Source organism: Phacochoerus africanus, chromosome 3, assembly GCF_016906955.1.
Source record: "Phacochoerus africanus isolate WHEZ1 chromosome 3, ROS_Pafr_v1, whole genome shotgun sequence".
Taxonomy (NCBI): Eukaryota; Metazoa; Chordata; class Mammalia; order Artiodactyla; family Suidae; genus Phacochoerus; species Phacochoerus africanus.
The window spans coordinates 172,119,500-172,139,282 of NC_062546.1; the positions used below are offsets into that span (position 1 = coordinate 172,119,500).

General features: G+C 35.3%; 1 protein-coding gene across 4 annotated transcripts in view; it reads left to right on the forward strand.

Annotated features, from left to right (window-relative positions):
• NBEAL1 (neurobeachin like 1) overlaps window positions 1-19,783 on the forward strand; it is a 163,509-nt gene that overhangs the window by 70,024 nt on the left and 73,702 nt on the right. For all 4 annotated transcript variants that reach the window (XM_047773278.1, XM_047773280.1, XM_047773277.1 and 1 more), the window contains 14 exons: window positions 606-704; window positions 793-1,373; window positions 2,546-2,678; window positions 3,299-3,418; window positions 4,944-5,247; window positions 8,514-8,599; window positions 12,362-12,451; window positions 13,894-14,062; window positions 14,632-14,765; window positions 15,212-15,371; window positions 15,477-15,579; window positions 16,122-16,278; window positions 17,735-17,893; window positions 18,512-18,671. In XM_047773278.1, the coding sequence (XP_047629234.1) occupies window positions 606-704; window positions 793-1,373; window positions 2,546-2,678; window positions 3,299-3,418; window positions 4,944-5,247; window positions 8,514-8,599; window positions 12,362-12,451; window positions 13,894-14,062; window positions 14,632-14,765; window positions 15,212-15,371; window positions 15,477-15,579; window positions 16,122-16,278; window positions 17,735-17,893; window positions 18,512-18,671 (2,455 nt within the window). The remainder of the gene's footprint in view (window positions 1-605; window positions 705-792; window positions 1,374-2,545; window positions 2,679-3,298; window positions 3,419-4,943; window positions 5,248-8,513; window positions 8,600-12,361; window positions 12,452-13,893; window positions 14,063-14,631; window positions 14,766-15,211; window positions 15,372-15,476; window positions 15,580-16,121; window positions 16,279-17,734; window positions 17,894-18,511; window positions 18,672-19,783) is intronic.

The window sequence follows — 19,783 nt, forward strand, 5'->3', positions numbered from 1 at the left end:
GTTCCCAGGCTAAGGGTACAGTCGGAGCTGCAGCTGCTGGCCTACACCACAGCCACAGCCATGCAAGACCCAAGCTGCTGCTTCTGCGACCTACACCACAGCTCATGGCATCACCGGATCCTTAACCTGAGTGAGGCCGGGGATTGAATCCGCATCCTCATGGATACTGGTCAGGTTCGCTACCACTGAGCCGCAATAGAAACTCCCTTTTTAATTTTTTTTTTCTAGGAGTCTTTAATCTTGTCCTTTGAGGCTGCTTGACTCCTTTTATCCCCAAAGTCTCATTTTTTCTCCATTTTTGTTTCAAGTAATACTATACTAATAACAAATCAAGTAAAGAAAAATAATAATTTTATGATGTACAATTTATGCTAATTCCATTTGTTTTACATTTTGGTACGTTATTGTAGCGTTGTATTCCAGAAGGTCTATGGAATCTATTTCAGATGAAGGCATCTGACTTAATAAAATAGAAATATTGAATTCACAATCTTTTTAATATTATTATTAATTAATTTACATTGTTATTATTCAACATTTTTTAATATTCTAACAAATCCAGTGTTTGAGATTGTGCTCCCATGTATTGATTTCTTCTCTCCTAGGAAGTATTTAAAGAAAGAATAGGTTATACGCATATGTTTGAAGTATTAAAATCCCTGGGTCAGCCACCACTGGAATTGCTTAAAGAACTTATGAATATGGTGAGTTTCTTAGCTTTATTAAAAGAAGTTCCATTATTTTCATGTCAAAGATAATAACTAACCTCTTGTCTTTCATATTGCTTTCCAGGCTGTAGAGGGTGACCACACTTCAGTTGGGATTTTGGGCATTAGTAATGTCCAGCCTCTCTTGCTTCTTATCCAGTGGCTTCCAGAGATAGAATCCCATGACCTACAAATCTTCATCTCTGATTGGCTGAAAAGAATTTGTTGTATTAATAGGCAGAGTCGAACAACTTGTGTCAATGCAAACATGGGAATTAGAATCATCGAAACTCTTGATTCCCATTCTTCCCTCCATCGAACTTGTGCTGAGAACTTGATTGCACTCCATGGTTCCTTGGGGAGTCAATCAGTGAGCTCAGAAGAAATCCGTCAACTACTGAGATTGCTGAGAGTGGATGAACCCGAGTATATTCACCCTTATATCACTCCTGTAACTCGAGCAATCCTGACAATGGCCCGAAAACAAAGTCTGGAGAGTGCACTACAATATTTTAATTTGTCACATAGTATGGCAGGAATTTCTGTGCCCTCCATACAGAAATGGCCAGGGTCTGCCTTTTCTTTCAATGCATGGTTTTGCTTGGATCAGGATCAGTTGACTCTTGGCAGTGCTAACAAAGGAGGAAAAAGAAAACAATTGTACAGGTACTGGTACAAGTCATGGAATATAAATGAATACTGTCGTAATAATATATGCCGTGATACTTAAACAGGAAACTGCTTTTCTAAGCATCTATTTTGTTTTTTCTTTCCTTTTTTTACTTTTCTTTCTTCTTTCTTTCTTTCTCTTTTTTGGCCATCCCACTGCATATGGAGTTCCCAGGCTAGGGATCAGATCCAAGCCATAGTTAAAACCTACGCTTCAGCTGCAGCAATGCCAGATCCTTTAGCCCACTATGCCCAGGCCGGGGGTCGAACCTGAGTCCTGGTTCTGCAGTGACACTGCCAATCCCACTGCACCACAGTAGGAATCTAAACATTTACTTTTTAAATGTACAGCAGTTTGTCTGAAGCATCTCCTCCTTAGGGTGTATACAGTTAAAAAGTACTTGTTGATTTCATAATAATAATTGTGTATCTCAGATATTTTCCTAGTTAGGTTCTGAAGCTAATTTGGAAACAAAGTTCCTTCTCAAAATTATTTATTGTAAGAGTGGAGAAAAAAGGAATAGTAAAGTTGAAAATGGATGGTGATTTCTCTGTTCTATTGATGATGCTACTATATATTTATATGACGGAGCAGGAAACCTATGTGTATACAAACTTAGTTTCTTCAGTAATTATAATTTTTAATATCACTTGTGGTTTTTTAAGACTTTTATTCATGCTTTCTAAGTCTTATTTGGAAGAATTTTGAATATTTGAAAGTTTATAGTTTTGACATTGTTTACTAATGGCATTCTGCTTGTAAGGCTACCATTTATAACTTATTAAAACTTTTATGCCCAGAAAAGATTTTTTCTTTGGCCACTCCCAAGGCATATGGAAGTTCTTGGGCCAGGGACTGAATCTGAGCTGCAGCTGGGACCTACACCACAGCTGTAGCAACACCAGATTCTTTTCCCATTGCTCAAGGCCGGGGAGTGAACTCAGGCTGCTGCAGAGACAACAGCAGATCTTTAATCTACTGCACCACAGTGGGAACTCCCAAAAAAGATTTGAAGATCATCTTTGTGTTGATGTTGTGTGTCAATAGAATGTACGCCACCGTGTGTCGGATGAAGATACTCATGTTGAAGTTATAGTTTTGTGTGTTCCAGTGATAATAAAACTGTACAACTAACTTCAAAAGTTCTGATGATATATTTTTTTGTTAGCTTTTTCACAGGAAGTGGCATGGGTTTTGAAGCTTTTATTACCCATTCAGGTACGTTGGTTGTGGCAGTGTGCACGAAAAGAGAATATGCAACAGTTATGCTTCCTGACCACAGTTTCTGTGATTCCCTCTGGGTAAGGTTTTAAGGCATCCCATTTAACCTCTGTTCTTTTTGTTAAAAAACACATATTTGGTACGTGTACATCAGATGTGTTATCAGCCTTTTGAGAGTCAACTGATTTTAATAAGTCAAAGTTCCATTCATGTTGAAGTTTGCCTATGAAGTTAATACCATTTAACATCATAATTGTCAATTTAGCAGTTATCATTTTTCTACTAAAAATTGAAGTGAAATAATATGATTTCTTTCAAGTTTTCTAGAGTCAAATTTGATACTTAAATTTCAATTTAAAATGAGAACAGAAATTGTTAATAACAGTGCATTTCTGTGGCTTTTCTTAAAAAATAAAATGCTTCTCAGAAAATTTGATCCTAAAGAATATGCATAGACGTGGAAAATGCAGAAAAAATACTATGTTACAACTGTGTGTAGATTTTCTGGATAGTTAGAAGTGCTTTTACAGTGCTATAAAAATGTTATTTAAGAACATCATTTTGATCAGCATTTAGTATGCTTAAACTTATTGTTCTACTGTTCATACAAACTACTTATATAGTAATACTGTGAAACATTTGTCATTCCATAACCTTAATGTAATTCTTACCTTTTAAAATATATATTTTACTTTACCAGCACAACATAACCATTGTTCACATGCCTGGGAAAAGGCCCTTTGGTCAGAGCCTTGTCTATATCTATGACAATGGACAGCAGAAGGTCTATGCCCCTCTTAGATTTCCTGCCATGAATGAAGTAAGCATATCTAACCTACTCTTTATGGGACCAGTAGATTGAGAACTCTTGAAAAATTTTCACTTTAACGTATAAGGTTTTGTTTCTTCAAAGTATGTTCCTATAAATTTTGTTTTCTACATACTACAGTCTGTTGTTAATATTTAATTCTGTTAGCCTGTCATCATTAGATGAAGTCAGATAAAACATAAAGAAAAACAGCTCAAGGAAGAAGCAAATATAATTAAAGGCTTTGAAAAAAAAGATTCATAACAGGAAAGCCAAGGAAATTGAATAGAACAAAAACAGGGCAAAGGGTCATTTATTAAAGCTATCCAAGTGTATGAAAGAGACTGTTAACGGTGGACTTTTTTCCATCATTGAATTTTTCATTCAATTTGAAACAATAATGTAGAAACCTTAAATCGCTACATTGTAGTTAGGTATAAAATAGAACTTATTTACTGAGGTGATTCTTAAAGAACATTAGTGTAAAAAGTTCTTTCAGAATTTTTGGATTTTTTTGTTGTTGTTGTTGTTGTTGTTGTTGTTGCTATTTCTTGGGCCGCTCCGCGGCATATGGAGGTTCCCAGGCTAGGGGTTGAATCGGAGCTGTAGCCACCGGCCTGCGCCAGAGCCACAGCAACGCGGGATCCGAGCCGCGTCTGCAACCTACACCACAGCTCATGGCAACATTGGATCGTTAACCCACTGAGCAAGGGCAGGGACCGAACCCGCAACCTCATGGTTCCTAGTCGGATTCGCTAACCACTGAGTCACGACGGGAACTCCTGAAAGGGCTTTTTCTGAAGATAATGGAATGGACTAATTATTTCCCAAGTCCTTCTAGGATTCCAGTAATTTCTTGTTGCTGTTTATCTCTGTGATCACTTCAGGATAACCTGTAATTAGCATTATTATACTGAAGTGTAAATCTATGTTTATAAATTTCAAAGGAGAAAAGTGGCTTTATTTTATTTTTAATTTTTTTTCCTTTTTTTTTTTCTCTTTTTAGGGCCGCAGTCATGGTCTATGTAGTTCCCAGGCTAGGGGTCGAATCAGAGCTGTAGCTGCTGGCCTACGCCACAGCCACAGTAACACCACATCCAAGCTGCATCTGTGACCTACACCACAGCTCATGGTGACGCGAATCCTTAACCCACTGATCGAGGCCAGGGAATTGAACCTGCATCCTCATGGATGCTAGTCAGATCTATTTCTGCTGAACCATGAGGGGAACTCCTGCTTTCTCTATTTTAGAATATAGTAAACTTTTTAAAAATCTTAAAAAAATACACTCATTAAAAATACAAAATTTACAAAAGGGTATAAAGTGAATTAAAATAGTGCATCCAAATCCAGCAGGTCTGAAATATTGTCTTATATGTATACACATGTGCCCACATTATTTTATTTCATTAAAAATAAAACTTATGGTTTGTTTTTCAGTATATTGCTTAATTTTATGTACTGTTTCATTTAAATAGGATAGACATTTAATTAAAATGTGTAGTTTTTTTATGTTTGTTTGTTTCTTAATTTTTAGCCTTTTATTTCTTGCTGCATTGGTTCAGCTGGGCAAAGAACCACCACTCCTCCACCATCTCAAATCCCAGACCCACCTTTTTCTTCTCCCATTACTCCTCATCGGACCTCATTTGGTGGAATTTTGTCATCAGCCTCCTGGGGAGGAACAATTGAAAAGTCAAAATTGATTACCAAATTGATATCAGCTGGAACCCAAGACAGTGAATGGGGCTGTCCCACATCTCTGGAGGGTCAGCTAGGGTCTGTTATCATCTTCTCTGAAGCACTTCAGCCTCCTCAGGTGAAGGCGTTATACCTAGCAGGTGAGCATGTACCATCATACTGTTTACTTAAACCTAGTTTTTTCTGTGCCTGTATATATTCTGAGGAATGTATTCTTGGCCATTGAAGAATTTGAGGATTAAGGGTGCCAACTCTTCATGCAGTCAGAAATCCACACATAACTAATAGGTGGTCCTCCATATATTTGCAGTTCTTTGTATGTGTGGTTCTGCATTTGCAGATTGTAGCACTGTAGTATTCACTATTGAAAAAAATCTGTGTATGAGTGGACCTATACAGCTCAAACCCATGTTCAAGTGTCAACAGTGTTCGTTTTAATTGAGCTGAAAGAGAAGAAGCAGCCCACCACGTACCATACTCTTACTCTCCTTGGCTTTATTGGGATATTGACATTAGCATACATAAGCTTAAGGTGTGCAATGTGCTTATATGATACATGGTTACATTGCAAAATGATTTCCATAATAAAGTTAGTTTAAACTTCTGTCCACACCTGTAATTACCATTTTGTAATGTATGTTGATAACATTTAAGATTTACTCTTGGAGGAGTTCCCGTCGTGGCGCAGTGGTTAGCGAATCCAACTAGGAACCATGAGGTTGCGGGTTCAATCCCTGGCCTTGCTCAGTGGGTTAAGGATCCAGTGTTGCCGTGAGCTGTGGTGTAGGTCGCAGACACTGCTCGGATCCCGCGTTGCTGTGGCTCTGCCATAGGCCAGCAGCTACAGCTCCGATTAGACCCTTAGCCTGGGAACCTCCATATGCTGCAGGAGCAGCCCTAGAAAAGGCAAAAAGACAAAACAAAAAACAACAAAAAAAGATTTACTCTCAACAACTTTCAAGTATATTGTACATTATAATTAATTATAGTACAGTATACTGTTTTGATATAAGGCATAAATAAAGCAAACCTTTCAGAAATATTTTAGGTATCACTGTAATTCTACCTGTGTTAGTCTATTAGGACCACCATAACACAACACCACAGACTCAATGGCTTAAACATTTTCTACAGTTTTGGAAGCCAGAATTTAGCTCAAGTTCCTATCTGGTTTGGTTTCTAGTGAAGCCTCTATTCCTGGCTTGTAGATGGCTGCCTTCTTGCTGTATCCTCACATGGAGTATATCCTCTGTGTGTGTAGAGAGAGAGATATCTGCTTTCTTTTCCTCCTCTTATAAAGTGAATTAGGGCCTGGCTCTTATGTCATTTAGCCTTAATTACCTCTTACAGGCCCTATCTCCAAACACAGTCACATTGGATGTAAGAGCTTCAACACAGGAATTTTGGGAGGAGGGTGCACAATTCAATCTATAATAGTGCTGATACTCTTGATAATTTTAATGCATTGATGAAACAAATATAAGCCTGTTTTCGTAAGAAATCACACAACTGCCTGATTCTAAAATCATAGCAGTCTTACTCAAAACTTGTCATTTTTATAATTTATATATATTAATGTATCTTAAAATTTCATGACAGCGTTAGAATTAGGAGTCCTTGGATAAATTACCAGCTGTTTTTGTTTTGACTTTTACTTTTGGCTCTGATTTTAAAGATAAACGCTGGTGTGTTGTTGGATCATAATTATTTTCAAAATTATATTTTAGTGGAATGTTCAAGAATTAAGTCTCTAAGTGGTTATGTACATTAACTCTACAAATTAGCTTAGTATTGGTCATAATGTCTAATTTTAGATTACATGGAGTTTTGAAATGAATGTCTTTGTCCAGACTTTCACAGTTTATTTATTTATTTTTTAATTTTAATTTTTTCTTGTAGGACGTATATCTCTAGACTTTCAAAGATTATATTAGAACATTGTCATTACTTTAAAACTCACCAAAGTATTCACAGTTGATCTTTAATCTAGACAAATTCCAAGTTAATAATAAATCATTTGGTGTAGCCTTTATAACTATATAATTTGGCCTTTGTTCTTACAATTTTTCCTATTTAAAATTCTACTCTTATAAATAATAATTATTTGTTATATAGTATCCATAGTAATTTTTAATGGCTACATAATATTTCATTGGATTCATAATGTGTGATTGACTTAGGTTATTTATAATTTTTAATAGTGATATAAACTTCAGATATTAAATATGATGAACTATTTTACCCAGTTTTTTTTTTTTGGCTATTGATGAATTTGTGTATGATAAATTCCCAGGATAAATATTCAAAGTGTATAAATATTTTCATGGCTCTCCATACATATTAATCCATTTCCATAAGCGATATACTAATTGACAGTACCTACCAGTAACACATAAGTATACCAGGCTCATCACAGCCTTATTAAGATGGGATGGTCAGCACTGCTTCCTCCAATTTTTTGATGTAAAATGGAACTTTATTTTAATTTGTATTTCTTTGCTTATTTATTTATTTATTTTTGCTTTTTAGGGCCGCAGCTCGAGCCATATGGAGGTTCCCAGGCTAGGGGTCAAATCAGAGCTATAGCTGCTGGCCTATGCCACGGCCACAGCCGCAGCAATACCAGATCCAAGCCCCGTTTATGACCTACACCACAGCTAATGGCAATGCCATATCCTTAACTGAGCGAGGCCAGGGATGGAACCTGCAACCTCACGGTTCCTAGTCAGATTTGTTTCCACTGCACCACAACAGGAACTCTTCTTTGCTTATTTTAGTAGTTAATAATTTTTTCCTACTTATTTGCTATTCCATTTCTGTGATAGCTATTCACATTATTGATTCAATTGGCTTACATTACATAAATTAATATGTAAACTTTGTTATATTTTATATTCACTTTTTTTTTGTCTTTTTGCCATTTCTTGGGCTGCTCTCGTGGCACATGGAGGTTCCCAGGCTAGGGGTTGAATCGGAGCTGTAGCCACCGGCCTACACCAGAGCCACAGTAACGTGGGATCCGAGCCACGTCTGCAACCTACACCACAGCTCATGGCAACATTGGATCGTTAACCCACTGAGCAAGGGCAGGGACCGAACCCGCAACCTCATGGTTCCTAGTCAGATTCGTTAAACCACTGTGCCATGACAGGAACTCCTATATTCATTTCTTAACGCTAAATAAAATTCCTTTTTGTAGTAGAGATTGATCTACCCCCTCCAACTTTTCTTGGTGTTTATGAATTGGAGGTGATATAAAAATAAAGTACATTTTGGCTAGTGTATTCAACTGTTAATGTGAGAAGCTTGAAACAGCTTAATTAAAATTTTTTTTGATTACACAGAACTGGGGAGGCCATATATATTCAGTGATATATGTGTGTATATGTGTATAAATAATTTTCAGGTCCAAACTGTTTAAGCCCTTGGAAATTTCAAGAGTCTGACATGGCCGACCTGCCTGCTAACGTCCTTCTTCACTACACTGCAAAGGTCAGAGTAAATGCATGGACTGTTCATCTGACTCTGTAACTGCTGTGAACCAAAATTCCATTTTTATTCCTTTTCAGTGGGTAATTGAAAAAAAGGGGCTTGAATTACCATGAAATTTTTTTAATTTTCAAAGGAAGATAAGAAGCAGTTAAAAATTAAGGTGCAGTTCTCAACTAGGGTTCAGATGTTATTATTATGTCAGTAGTATGAAGGGAAATGTTTGTAGTGCAAATTTGTACTCATGAATCAGCTGCAGTAAGTGAAACTGTTTAAATGTATTCTACTTTTTTGGAAAGAGAGATGAAACAAAATTGTGCTCAACATTGTTTATTTTTCAAATGTGATAGTAGCAAGAAATAAAAAAATATATTTCAGAAGGATAAAAAAGATACTACTTATATACATAACATGCCCAGTTCTTTTTCCTTCAAGAAGGGTCTTGAGTGAAAGAAATTGAGGTCAGCAAGGGTGTAGGGAGAGATGAAAGGTAAAACGGGATGAAGAAAAAGAAGTGGCGTAGAAAACAATGGGTTTTTTTGGCCACGCCCACAGCAGCAGAAGTTCCTAGACCAGGGATCAAACCCACACCTCAGCAGTGACCCAAGCCACTGCAAAGACAATGCTGGTCCCTTAGCCCACTGTGCCACAAGAGAACTCCCAAGCTTAAACAAGAATATTAATTGCCTTCATTATATTTAATGTTACTTTGACCCAGAAGATGCTTTTGTTGTGTGAGATTATAATCATAGAATTTTTCTCCCTAGATTAGCCAGTTAGTTCATGGTTATAATTTATTACTTTGAATGCTTATTTGTTTACTAAAAATAAACCTAATAAAATTTACTTATCAGTTGGTATTTCCTCTCAACTTTTTATTTTGATTAATTTCAAACCTAGAGAGAAGTTGAAAGAACAGTAAAGTAAAATCGTATATACTCTTCACCTAAATTCACCAAGTATTAACATTGGTCTTCATCTGTCTATATCACATCATTTCTGTAAGCAGGTTGACATAGCTATCAATACATTTTATGTCTATACTTTTTTTTTTCTGTCTTTTTTGCCATTTCTAGGGCCGCTCCTGCAGCATATGGAGGTTCCCAGGCTAGGGGTCGAATCGGAACTGTAGCCACCAGCCTACGCCAGAGCTGCGGCAATGAGGGATCCGAGCTGCATCTGTGACCCACACCACAGCCCACGGCAACGCTGGATCCTTAACCCACTGAGCATGGCCGGGGATCGAACCTGCAACCTCATGGTTCCTAGTCAGATTCGTTAACCACTGCGCCACGACGATGGGAACTCCGTATATCTACACTTTTTAACATGATCATTAACCTACCCGAGAAAATGAGCAATAATTCATGTCCTTTATGACCCATGTTCACATATTCCCAGTTTTCCCCAAAATTATTTATTTAGCCTTTTAAAAAATCTCATCCTGGTGTATTATTTCTTGGCAGAAACTGTATCTTATATTCATTACAACTATTCATTATAAGTAAATAGGAAATAAATGGACTTATTTTCACTAATCGGTGACATGTCTAGACATGTGATGACTAATTGGGTCTTTTTGGCATATCCTTTTTTCAAAGTAACTTTGATCTTAATAACATTAAGGTTAAATTTTTACATTGGAAGTAAAAATCCTGTAATATTAAAAATAGCTATTATTTTTCCTCAAGAAACCCAATAAGACAAATATATATAATAAAAATTTATTGCAGGAGTATCTCTTAAAAATGGTAACATATCATGATAAAAGGATTCTGTGGTTAAATAAGGTTGAGACAATGTTGCATTGTGTATATTCTTGGAGATAGATGATCCACTTGAAAAATCCTACTTATAAAGAAACTAATTTACTTTTGTTTTATCCTACTTTTTTTTTTTAACCAGTTATTTGAAAAAGAACACATTTTGTTTTTCATCTCATTTAACAAATGCTAGTTTGGGTAACTCTGCTCTATAGACTTTTTGGCAGTCAGTAGGTTTCCATCTTTGTACGTTTGTAGGTTTTAACCATCCATTTCTTTAAAAATTTTTGAGTAGCTTCTCTGTGACAAGAATTGTCTGAACTTTTAGGATATAAAGATGAATAAGTTAAAATTTTTGGCTTTAAGAAGCTTTCAATCTAAAGTGATATAAATGTGTAAAAAATAAGTGCAATATAATATAAGCATTTTTCCTTTTAGCTACCATTTATTGGGTGTTTGCAATATATTAAACACTATGCTAAATGTTTCACACATATTGTTTCACTTAATCTTCACAAAATCTCTGAGATATATATGTTATTCTCTGTATCTTTGCTAAACTCTAGTTGTCTGAGGCTAAGGAAAGTTACGTAACTTGCCTAGCTTCATAATTCTAGTGAAGGGTCAGCCTACTTAATGCATATTCATAACTACTATATAGTATTTTGGGGTTGGAATTATATACAAAATGTAATGTGAGTACAAAGGAAGAGTGGTTAGTTTTAGGAGGATAGAATATCATAGAAAAGATGGTTTGATTTGTCTTTTAAAAGGCAGGGTGGAGGGAGAGATGTACAATGAGCACCACCTACAAAGGCATGGACTGTAAAACTGGATTCTACTTATATTTGGGTATACAGGTCACTAAGCAGGAGAAGTTGACCAGAAATTAGGTTAGAGGGCCAAGTGGAGGCCAGATCATAGCAAACCCCTTACACCAGGTTAAATTGTAGGCAGTGGGTAGGATTTTATATCAGAAGAGTAATATCAGAAAAAGGTCTGGGAGTTCTCTTGTGGCGTGGTGAGTTAAGGATCCAGCATTGTTGCTGCAGTGGCTCAGGTCTCTGCTGTGGCGCAGGTTCGATCCTTGGTCTGGGAACTTCTACATGCTGCAAGCATGGCAAAAACAAAAACAAACCGGAAAAGGTCTTGAGCTATAGAGTCAACGTTGGATTGGAGAGAGAGGAGTTTGGAGGCAGTCATACCATGAGGGACTACTGTGTTCAGACAGGTCATATTTACACAGTACCCAAACTAAGGAAATAACAGGAGAAAGACAATTCTGTCTCATAGACTGGTATAGTTTATATTGAGTATTTATATATATTAAGACAAATTTTCTCAGTTCCTATAAGAGGAAAGCAGCAACCACATCATTTGTGCTAAAATTTGTAGATTTCTTTATTTTCTTTTGGACCAGGGATTAGAATCAACAATGATTCATTACTTGCAAATCCACAGGTTAAATGTGACGTTCCCTGCTTTGTAAATCTCTATGGGAGTTAACTAATAACTTTTAACAATTTCTGGAGTTAGAGACAAAGCATATAATTTGTATGTAACTAAAATTATCAGTAATATAAGAGAAAATAGTGGCTTATGCCTGTGGTTTGATTTTTTTATTGTGATAGAATTTTCTGTACTAATGGAACTAAAATACCGAATTTTTTTAACAAGTCACTCTATTTGCATATATTGATTTTTAAACTATGTGATTGATAAATAAGTTCTTGGTTATAAGTTATTGGTAAATAAGTTGATGCTTATCTGTCAGCTGACAAGCAGCAGTGACCTGCATTTGAGTGAGTGCTTTAGAATCTAATCCCTGATTCTTTTAGAGACAATCAGAAAATAGTAATATCAAACTTCCTATTGTAGACTTCTTATCATTAACTATACTGTATAGCTTTTAAAATCATGGTGAAATATTCCATCTGTAGTTAAAGTAATGTTTTGTTTTCATTGTGCATAGCTGTTTGCCATATTTTTCTTTAATTTTTAGGCCTGCAAAAATTCAATCTGTCTTGATTTATCTACTAATTGTTTGCATGGAAGATTAACAGGAAACAAAGTAGTAAACTGGGACATTAAGGTAAGTTAATGATGAATGACAGGCAACATATTATTCATGTTTACTGATCCTTTAAAAACATTTGTCTTTTGAGCACCACCAGATTGATCTGAATAATAAGCCTTGTTTAAAATGTTTACAGGCAAAATATAGTTTGAAGGATAAACAAATAGTTCAATGACTATTTGATGAGTTTGAAACTTAGTTACCTTTTTAAGCTATGCCATGAGCTTATCAGTTTTCGTAAGAAAAATACGCTGTCCTTGTTAATTGCTCCACTTAACCAACTGTAATGGAGAAAATAAAAGTCATTAATTGCTCCACTTTTAAGGTATTAAATCCCTAAAAATATGCGGCAGATTTCAGCCCCTCTTAACCTTCTCAGAGACTTCATTGAATATCCCTTTTTTCCTGTGTCATATACTTCTCCCTGTCTATAGTCTGTCCATCAGCTTTAAACAAACTCAGATCTTTCCTCTCTGAGGTTAAAGTTGGGTAATTTTTTCTCTTCCCACTGCTCCCTCTAGCCAGTGTATCTTGCCTGCCTTTTTCATGTGCCTCATATTTGTGTCTCAGCCAGATGTAATGTCTGCTTCTATCTAAAAACCTTTGCTTATTTTCCAAGACAGAGTTAACTGCTCTTGTCATGGGTTACCTGTAGCACTTATTATTATTTCGCTTATGTGTATAGTGCTTGCTTGATTCTCCAGCAGTCGCTAAGAATTTCAAAAGAAGGACCACTGCTTTTTTTCCCTCAGTGCTTGGCATGAGATACAACATAACATTGTTGACTGTTATTAAACTATTAAAGATTATTTAGGCTAATGTGAAAGTCAGATTATTATTTCTAAAATATAAGATTTCCTTAAAAGATAGTTGTTATGAAATCTGCTTATGGGATCATGTTTGGATTGCCTATGTTTGGAATTCCTAAACTTTTGAAAACAAAGGGACATTAAAAATAGCCTGGCCTTACCTCTCTTGAGGCTGCCCTTTAAAGCATATGCCCATACAAGGGTTCCTTTAGCTTTGGCTATTCTACACATTACCTAAAGGTTTAGCAAATTGTAACCTCATACATGCTGTGTGGATATTACGTGATAAATTTGCCTATGTTTTTAAAAAATATCTACTCAAGTCTTTTGCCCATTTTTATTTTTTTAATTTGTTTTTTAATTAATCAATTTTTTTGGCCTCCCTGCGGCATATGGATTTCCCAGGCCAGGGATCAGATCTGAGCCATAGCTGTGGCAACACCAGGGATCGAACCTGTGTCCCAGAACTCCCAAGACACTGAAGTCCTGTTGTGCCACAGTGGGAACTCATGCCCATGTTTTTGAAGATTAAAAAATAATTTTCAGCAGCTTCCGTGCCTGCCCGCTTGCATCTCTCACAAGCGTCCTATCTTAATAAATCTATTTCTTGCCTATCAAAAAAAAAAGTAAAATAATTTTCTTTTTCAGGACATCATAAACTGTATAGGTGGATTAAATGTACTCTTTCCTCTAATGGAACAAATCAGCCACTTTGGTGAAGGACAGATTCCTGAAGGACCGCGCGAAAGCACAGTTTCTGAATTGATAACACCTGTAGAAGGAGATTGGGTGGTATTGACCTCCACAAAGGCATCAGGTATTAAACTGAATTAACACAGAATAGTCATTGAGAAATTTGAAAATTAATGGATACATAGATTAAAGTTTTAATCTATTAAAAATATATTAAAGGCTGGGGGAAAAATGTAATTGTAATGTATACATGTAAGGATAACCTGACCCCCTTGCTGTACAGTGGGAAAATTAAAAAAAATATATATATATATATATATATATTAAGAAGATGAACCATTTGTAGCTGAAGAAGGCCATGCCTAATTTTTACTAATGTAGTTCAGAAAGTTCGTGATACTTTGGTCAAAAAACTTAAGATGTTGGTTATATGCTTGACTATCCTTAGTTTGTATTCTTAGTAGAAATCTGTTAAATTGTTAAATTTATAGTAGAAAAAATATTTACATCTGCATATAAGTATATAATATGCAATTACTGCTTTCTCTGATATTTGTTTTTTACAAATTACCTTTGGATGTAAATTCCTGAACCAGATTTCTTGTGTGTTAATGTGCATTCTAATATAGAACGTGTGATATAAAAATTATTAGCATAATTATGGCAATTAATGATATGTTCACAACTCCACAGAGTCAAGACTAGAGAGAAATTTAATTGCAACATTTATCTTGATTGTGAAACACTTTATTCAAAGACATCCTATCAATCAGGACAATCTTATTCACTCCCATGGAGTTGCCGTTCTTGGTGCCTTACTTCAGAAGGTAAGCTAGCCTAACATTATGTAGATATGGCTGATGATTATAATTACCAGTTAGTCTTGAGGGTTTTTTCTTTCCAATCAATATGTATTTTAAAATTACACTATTATAGCCTAAGTTATATTAGTGGATATAATTTATTTCACAGGAGGCTTTTTAAAAGTTCTATTGAATTACCTTATGTAAGAATTATCTTACATATAGTGTATAATCTTTGATATACAGGAACTTGTGTGTTAACTTTGATATTTGGGATATTTGATCATTTAAAGACTGTTTTAGGAATATGACATTAAGAAAGTATGTTCTAGAGTTATATCAGAAAAATTAATGTTCAAATTTATATTTTCTCAGATTTTTATATTAGATGTTCTGAATAATTTCAAATTATAGCTTAAAGAAGTTATTTAAACTGAGCTTTACAGAACCCTATTCTGTTTGGATTTCAGGTGCCAAGCACCTTGATGGATGTTAATGTATTGATGGCAATTCAGTTACTCATTGAACAGGTGTCACTAGAGAAAAATATGCAGCTTCTGCAACAAATGTATCAGTATTTACTCTTTGACTTCCGTATTTGGAACCGTGGAGATTTTCCCTTTCGAATTGGTGAGAGCAGACTGTTGGATAAAATTTCATAGTTGTTTTAGAACTTTATGACTACTTACATGACTTTATTTTAGGTATATAATGTGAATGAACTTTGTATTGTAGGTCACATACAGTATCTTTCCACCATCATCAAAGATAGCAGGAGAGTTTTCCGAAAGAAGTATGGCGTGCAGTTTCTCCTAGATACACTTAGGATTTATTATGGGTATGATGTCCTTACTGCTCAGTTTGATATTGTTTTTTGTCTTTTTACTTAATTGGAGTGGTACATCTAGATTGTTTATTTTCCAGCAATTCTAATACCTTTAACTTTGGAGAGCCAGGATTTGTGGGGGTTAAAATGATGAACAATGGACCACATACATTGGGTTTGACTATTATGTTTCATTAATTGTTCAGCTGTAGACAACTTAACTCAACTTTTCTGTGTTAAAGTTTTCTGCTTTGTGACCGGAGATAATAGAACCGTATGACTTCCTACATTTGCTTTAAGGATTATATTAATAATGTGTAAAGCACATAGAACTGTGTCTGCCATATAGTATTACATAAATATAAGCTGTTCTAATAGCTTATGTCTTTGTCTTTGCATCTCTTACCTTTAAAAGGTTTTCCTTATAAAGAAAAAGAAGTTAAAGATACCATGAATTATAATACTTACATGGAAACATCATCTTTTAAACTATGAATTCTTTTATATGTAAAAATTTTTAATTTCAATTCTTGCTTTGTTACTTTCTCTTTCAGGAGTGATTGTAAATATAATGAGCTGTCTCTAGATGATATTCGAACAATAAGGACTTCTTTGTATGGACTGATTAAATATTTTCTGTGCAAAGGTGGAACTCATGAAGAGATACAAAGTATTGTGGGTTACATTGCTGCTATCAGTGAAGAAGAACAGGTGCCATACTCTTGATAAATCTGTTATTTCTTTTTAACAATTAAGTTGCTGTATCATCTTTTTTTAAACTTATATAAAACATATTTTAAGAGAATGCTTACAGTGTCACATATAATACTGTGCAGTTAAAAAAGTAAATTGTATCTCCTAACTGAAAGTTTAATAAAATTAATGGCATTGTAATAAAATATTTTAACTAGCTAGAAAGTAGTATGTGGAAATATTTGCTCTGGCAATTCTGAAGCCTTTTTCATAGGCCACATGATGTATATTTAACTATCATCAAAGTTATTGGGTAGGTTTTTAACAGGAATTTTAACACAGCATAAGTTCCTAGAAATTTTGTTCCAAAAATAGATTATAAGTGTATTTCTATTTTAAATACTTTTATATACACTATTCATTTATACCATAGAACTACCCTTTAAGACAGTAGCTCTTGGAATTCCCCGGTAGCCTAGCAGTTAAGGATCCAGCATTGTTTTTTGTTTTGGGTTTTTTGGGTTTGGTTTTTTTTTTTTGCTCTTTATGGCCACACCCATAGCACATGGAAGTTCCCAGGCTAGGGGTCAAATTGGATCTGTAGCTGCCAGCCAAATCCAAGCTGCCTCTGTGACCTGTACCGCAGCTCACAGCAGCTCCAGATCCTTAACCCACTGTGCAGGGCCAGGGATTGAACCTGTGTCCTCATGAATACTGGTTGGGTTCGTTACTTCTGAGCTAGAAAGTTCCAAAGATCCAGCATTGCTACTGCTGTGACTCAGGTTCAGACCCTGGCCTGGGAACTTCTATATGCCACCGGTGAGGCCCTGAAAAGAAAAAAGGAAAAAAAAAAAGCTTATTATTATTTAGAGTAGTGAGTAACCATACTATTTCATGATAGCTGTATTGTCACCTATGATTCATTGCCATTGATATTTTCTTGGTAATCAAAGAATTATTTATGAAAACTTGCTATACATATACTTAGAATATTAGATATTGTAGATATATAATGATGAATGAATTACTTTTACTTTTTTTTCCTTTTCCTTTTAGCCTAATTGTGGCAAGGGTAGATAAGAGAGGTTTATAAATAATTATGAAACAAAAGAAAGTATGATAAAATCTATAAGAGAAATATAAAGTCCTTTGAGATTTTCATAGGAGAGTGTTACATGTTGAGGAGACCAGGAAAAGCTTTATGGAAGAGATGGCTTTTCATTTGGTCAAAGCAAGATAGGAGTGGTTCAGCGAGTGAATATGGGTAGTGAGAAGATATACAAAAGGGAATGGACTAAGCCAGAAGCATAATGGAGGGAAAAGGCAGGGCTGGTTCAGAAGACATCAGATAATCTAGTTAAGATGGAACATTAGGGAATATGGGATTTAGTTAAATAACTTTGTGGTTTATGACTCTAATTTTGCTTCCATATATGACTGTGGTCGTTTGTTTTGTGTTGCTTAATTTTAAAAGCTTATTGGAATTTTGGACATACTCTTCAGTCTCCTACATACCAGCCCAACTAGAGGTCAGCTTTTCTTACTGCTGTTTGAACCAGGAAATGCTGACATACTTTATGCCTTGCTCTTAAATCAGAAGTACTCTGACAGATTAAGAGAAATCATTTTTAAGGTACAAGCATTTCTTAAACATCTTATATTTTGGGGCATTTGTGGGTATATGAATTTGTGTGGAACATATCTATTCTATGAATGTAAATTCTTTTTTCATATCTACTTCTATCTAATTTTATTTATTTTTTTACTTCTATCTATTTTTAAATGGCTCATTTTGTTTTAATGTATATGTTTCATGTTTTTGTATTTAAAAACTGATTATATTATAATCTGATCAGTAATTTCAGTGGAAAAATTCACTTTGTTATAACATCTTCCATGTAAAGCCTCTCATTCCCCCTTTTGACTTATGGTGGGTCTGTGTGGCCAACCTTATTTAGCACCCACTCTTTGCCAGGCACTAAACCCTTTTCATATATTAGTTTATGTAGTCCTTTGCAACAACTTTATAAAGTGGATATTATTATCATCATCCTCATTTTATAGATAAACCAAAGCCGAGCAATTAATAGCGTGTCAAAGGATGTTGAACATATTTTATTAAGCTGCCCAGAATATTCCGAACTTTTAGCTTTGGCTAAAGTCACCCACTTTGACTTTTCAATTAAAAAAATTAGGGAAGTCTGTCATTTAGTTTTCTGTATTGCAATGAATGTATTACTGTTGTGGCCAGGTTATGGAACAGATGTTGAAATGCACAAATGTTTATGAACGAAGTAAACAACGTATCCGACTCAGAGAAGTTGGCTACTCAGGATTGGGGCTCCTTCTTAATGAAGCACCTGTTAATACTTCTCTCATTAAAAGCCTCACCAATCAAATCATAAATACAGGTATGACTATGGCTAAAAATAATGCATTTGAGAAATTTTCTTCATAGTAGTATAATTCTATTTGATGGCTCTCATTTTTTTCCCTAAGGTTTTTTCTCCCCTCCTCCTTCAGATTGCTTTTGCCTTTTCTTTTCCTCCTTCTTCTTTTTTTTTTTTTTTGTCTTTTTAGGGCCGCATCACCCATGGTATATGGAAGTTCCCATGCGAGGGGTCAAATCAAAGCTATAGCCACTGTCCTTTGCCACAGCCACAGCAACACCAGATCCAAGCCACATCTATGACCTACACCACAGCTCACTGCAATGCCGGATCCTTAACCCACTCAGCGAGGCCAGGGATTGAACCTGTATCCTCATAGATACGAGTCAGATTTGTTTCTGCTGAGCCATGATGGGAACTCCCAGATTGCTTTTTAAAATTAACTGTCACCTGACTCAGCAGGGCTTTCCTTGAGTATTTATTTATTTAATTCATGGGGGCTGCAAGTTCAGCATATGGAAGTTCCCAGGCTAAGTGGCAAATTGGAGCTGCAGAACAGTTATTTAGAGTTTATTCAGGAAGACATCAGACATTCTAAGCCTATTGTCTTTGTAAAATTTGAAGATATCTATTAGTCTTACTTAAAATTAAACAGCTATTTCAGCATTTTTATAACTATTACCCACAGTTCTTTCTTTGAGAAAGAAGAAAACTGGCGAAATCACACTTCCTGATTTCAGACTGCATGACACTATAGTAATGAAAACAGTTTGCTGCAGTGTGCATAAAAATAGATACATAAACAAATGGGAGAGAATCAAGAGCCCAGAAATAAAACTATGAATATACAGTCAGCTGATATTTGATGCAAAGTCCAAGAATACTCAATGGGGAAAGATAGTCTCTTCAGTAAATGTTGTTGGGAAAACTAGATACCTAGTTGCAAAAGAATGAAAATGGATCTCTACCTTATGTCACCCATAAAAATTAATTCAAATGGAGTAAAGATTTAAATGTAATAACTGAGCTGTAAAACTACTAGAAGAAAATATGTGATCCAAGCTTCTTGACATTGGTCTTAGTAATGATTTTTTTTGGATATGACACCAAAAACATAAACAGCAAAAGTCAAA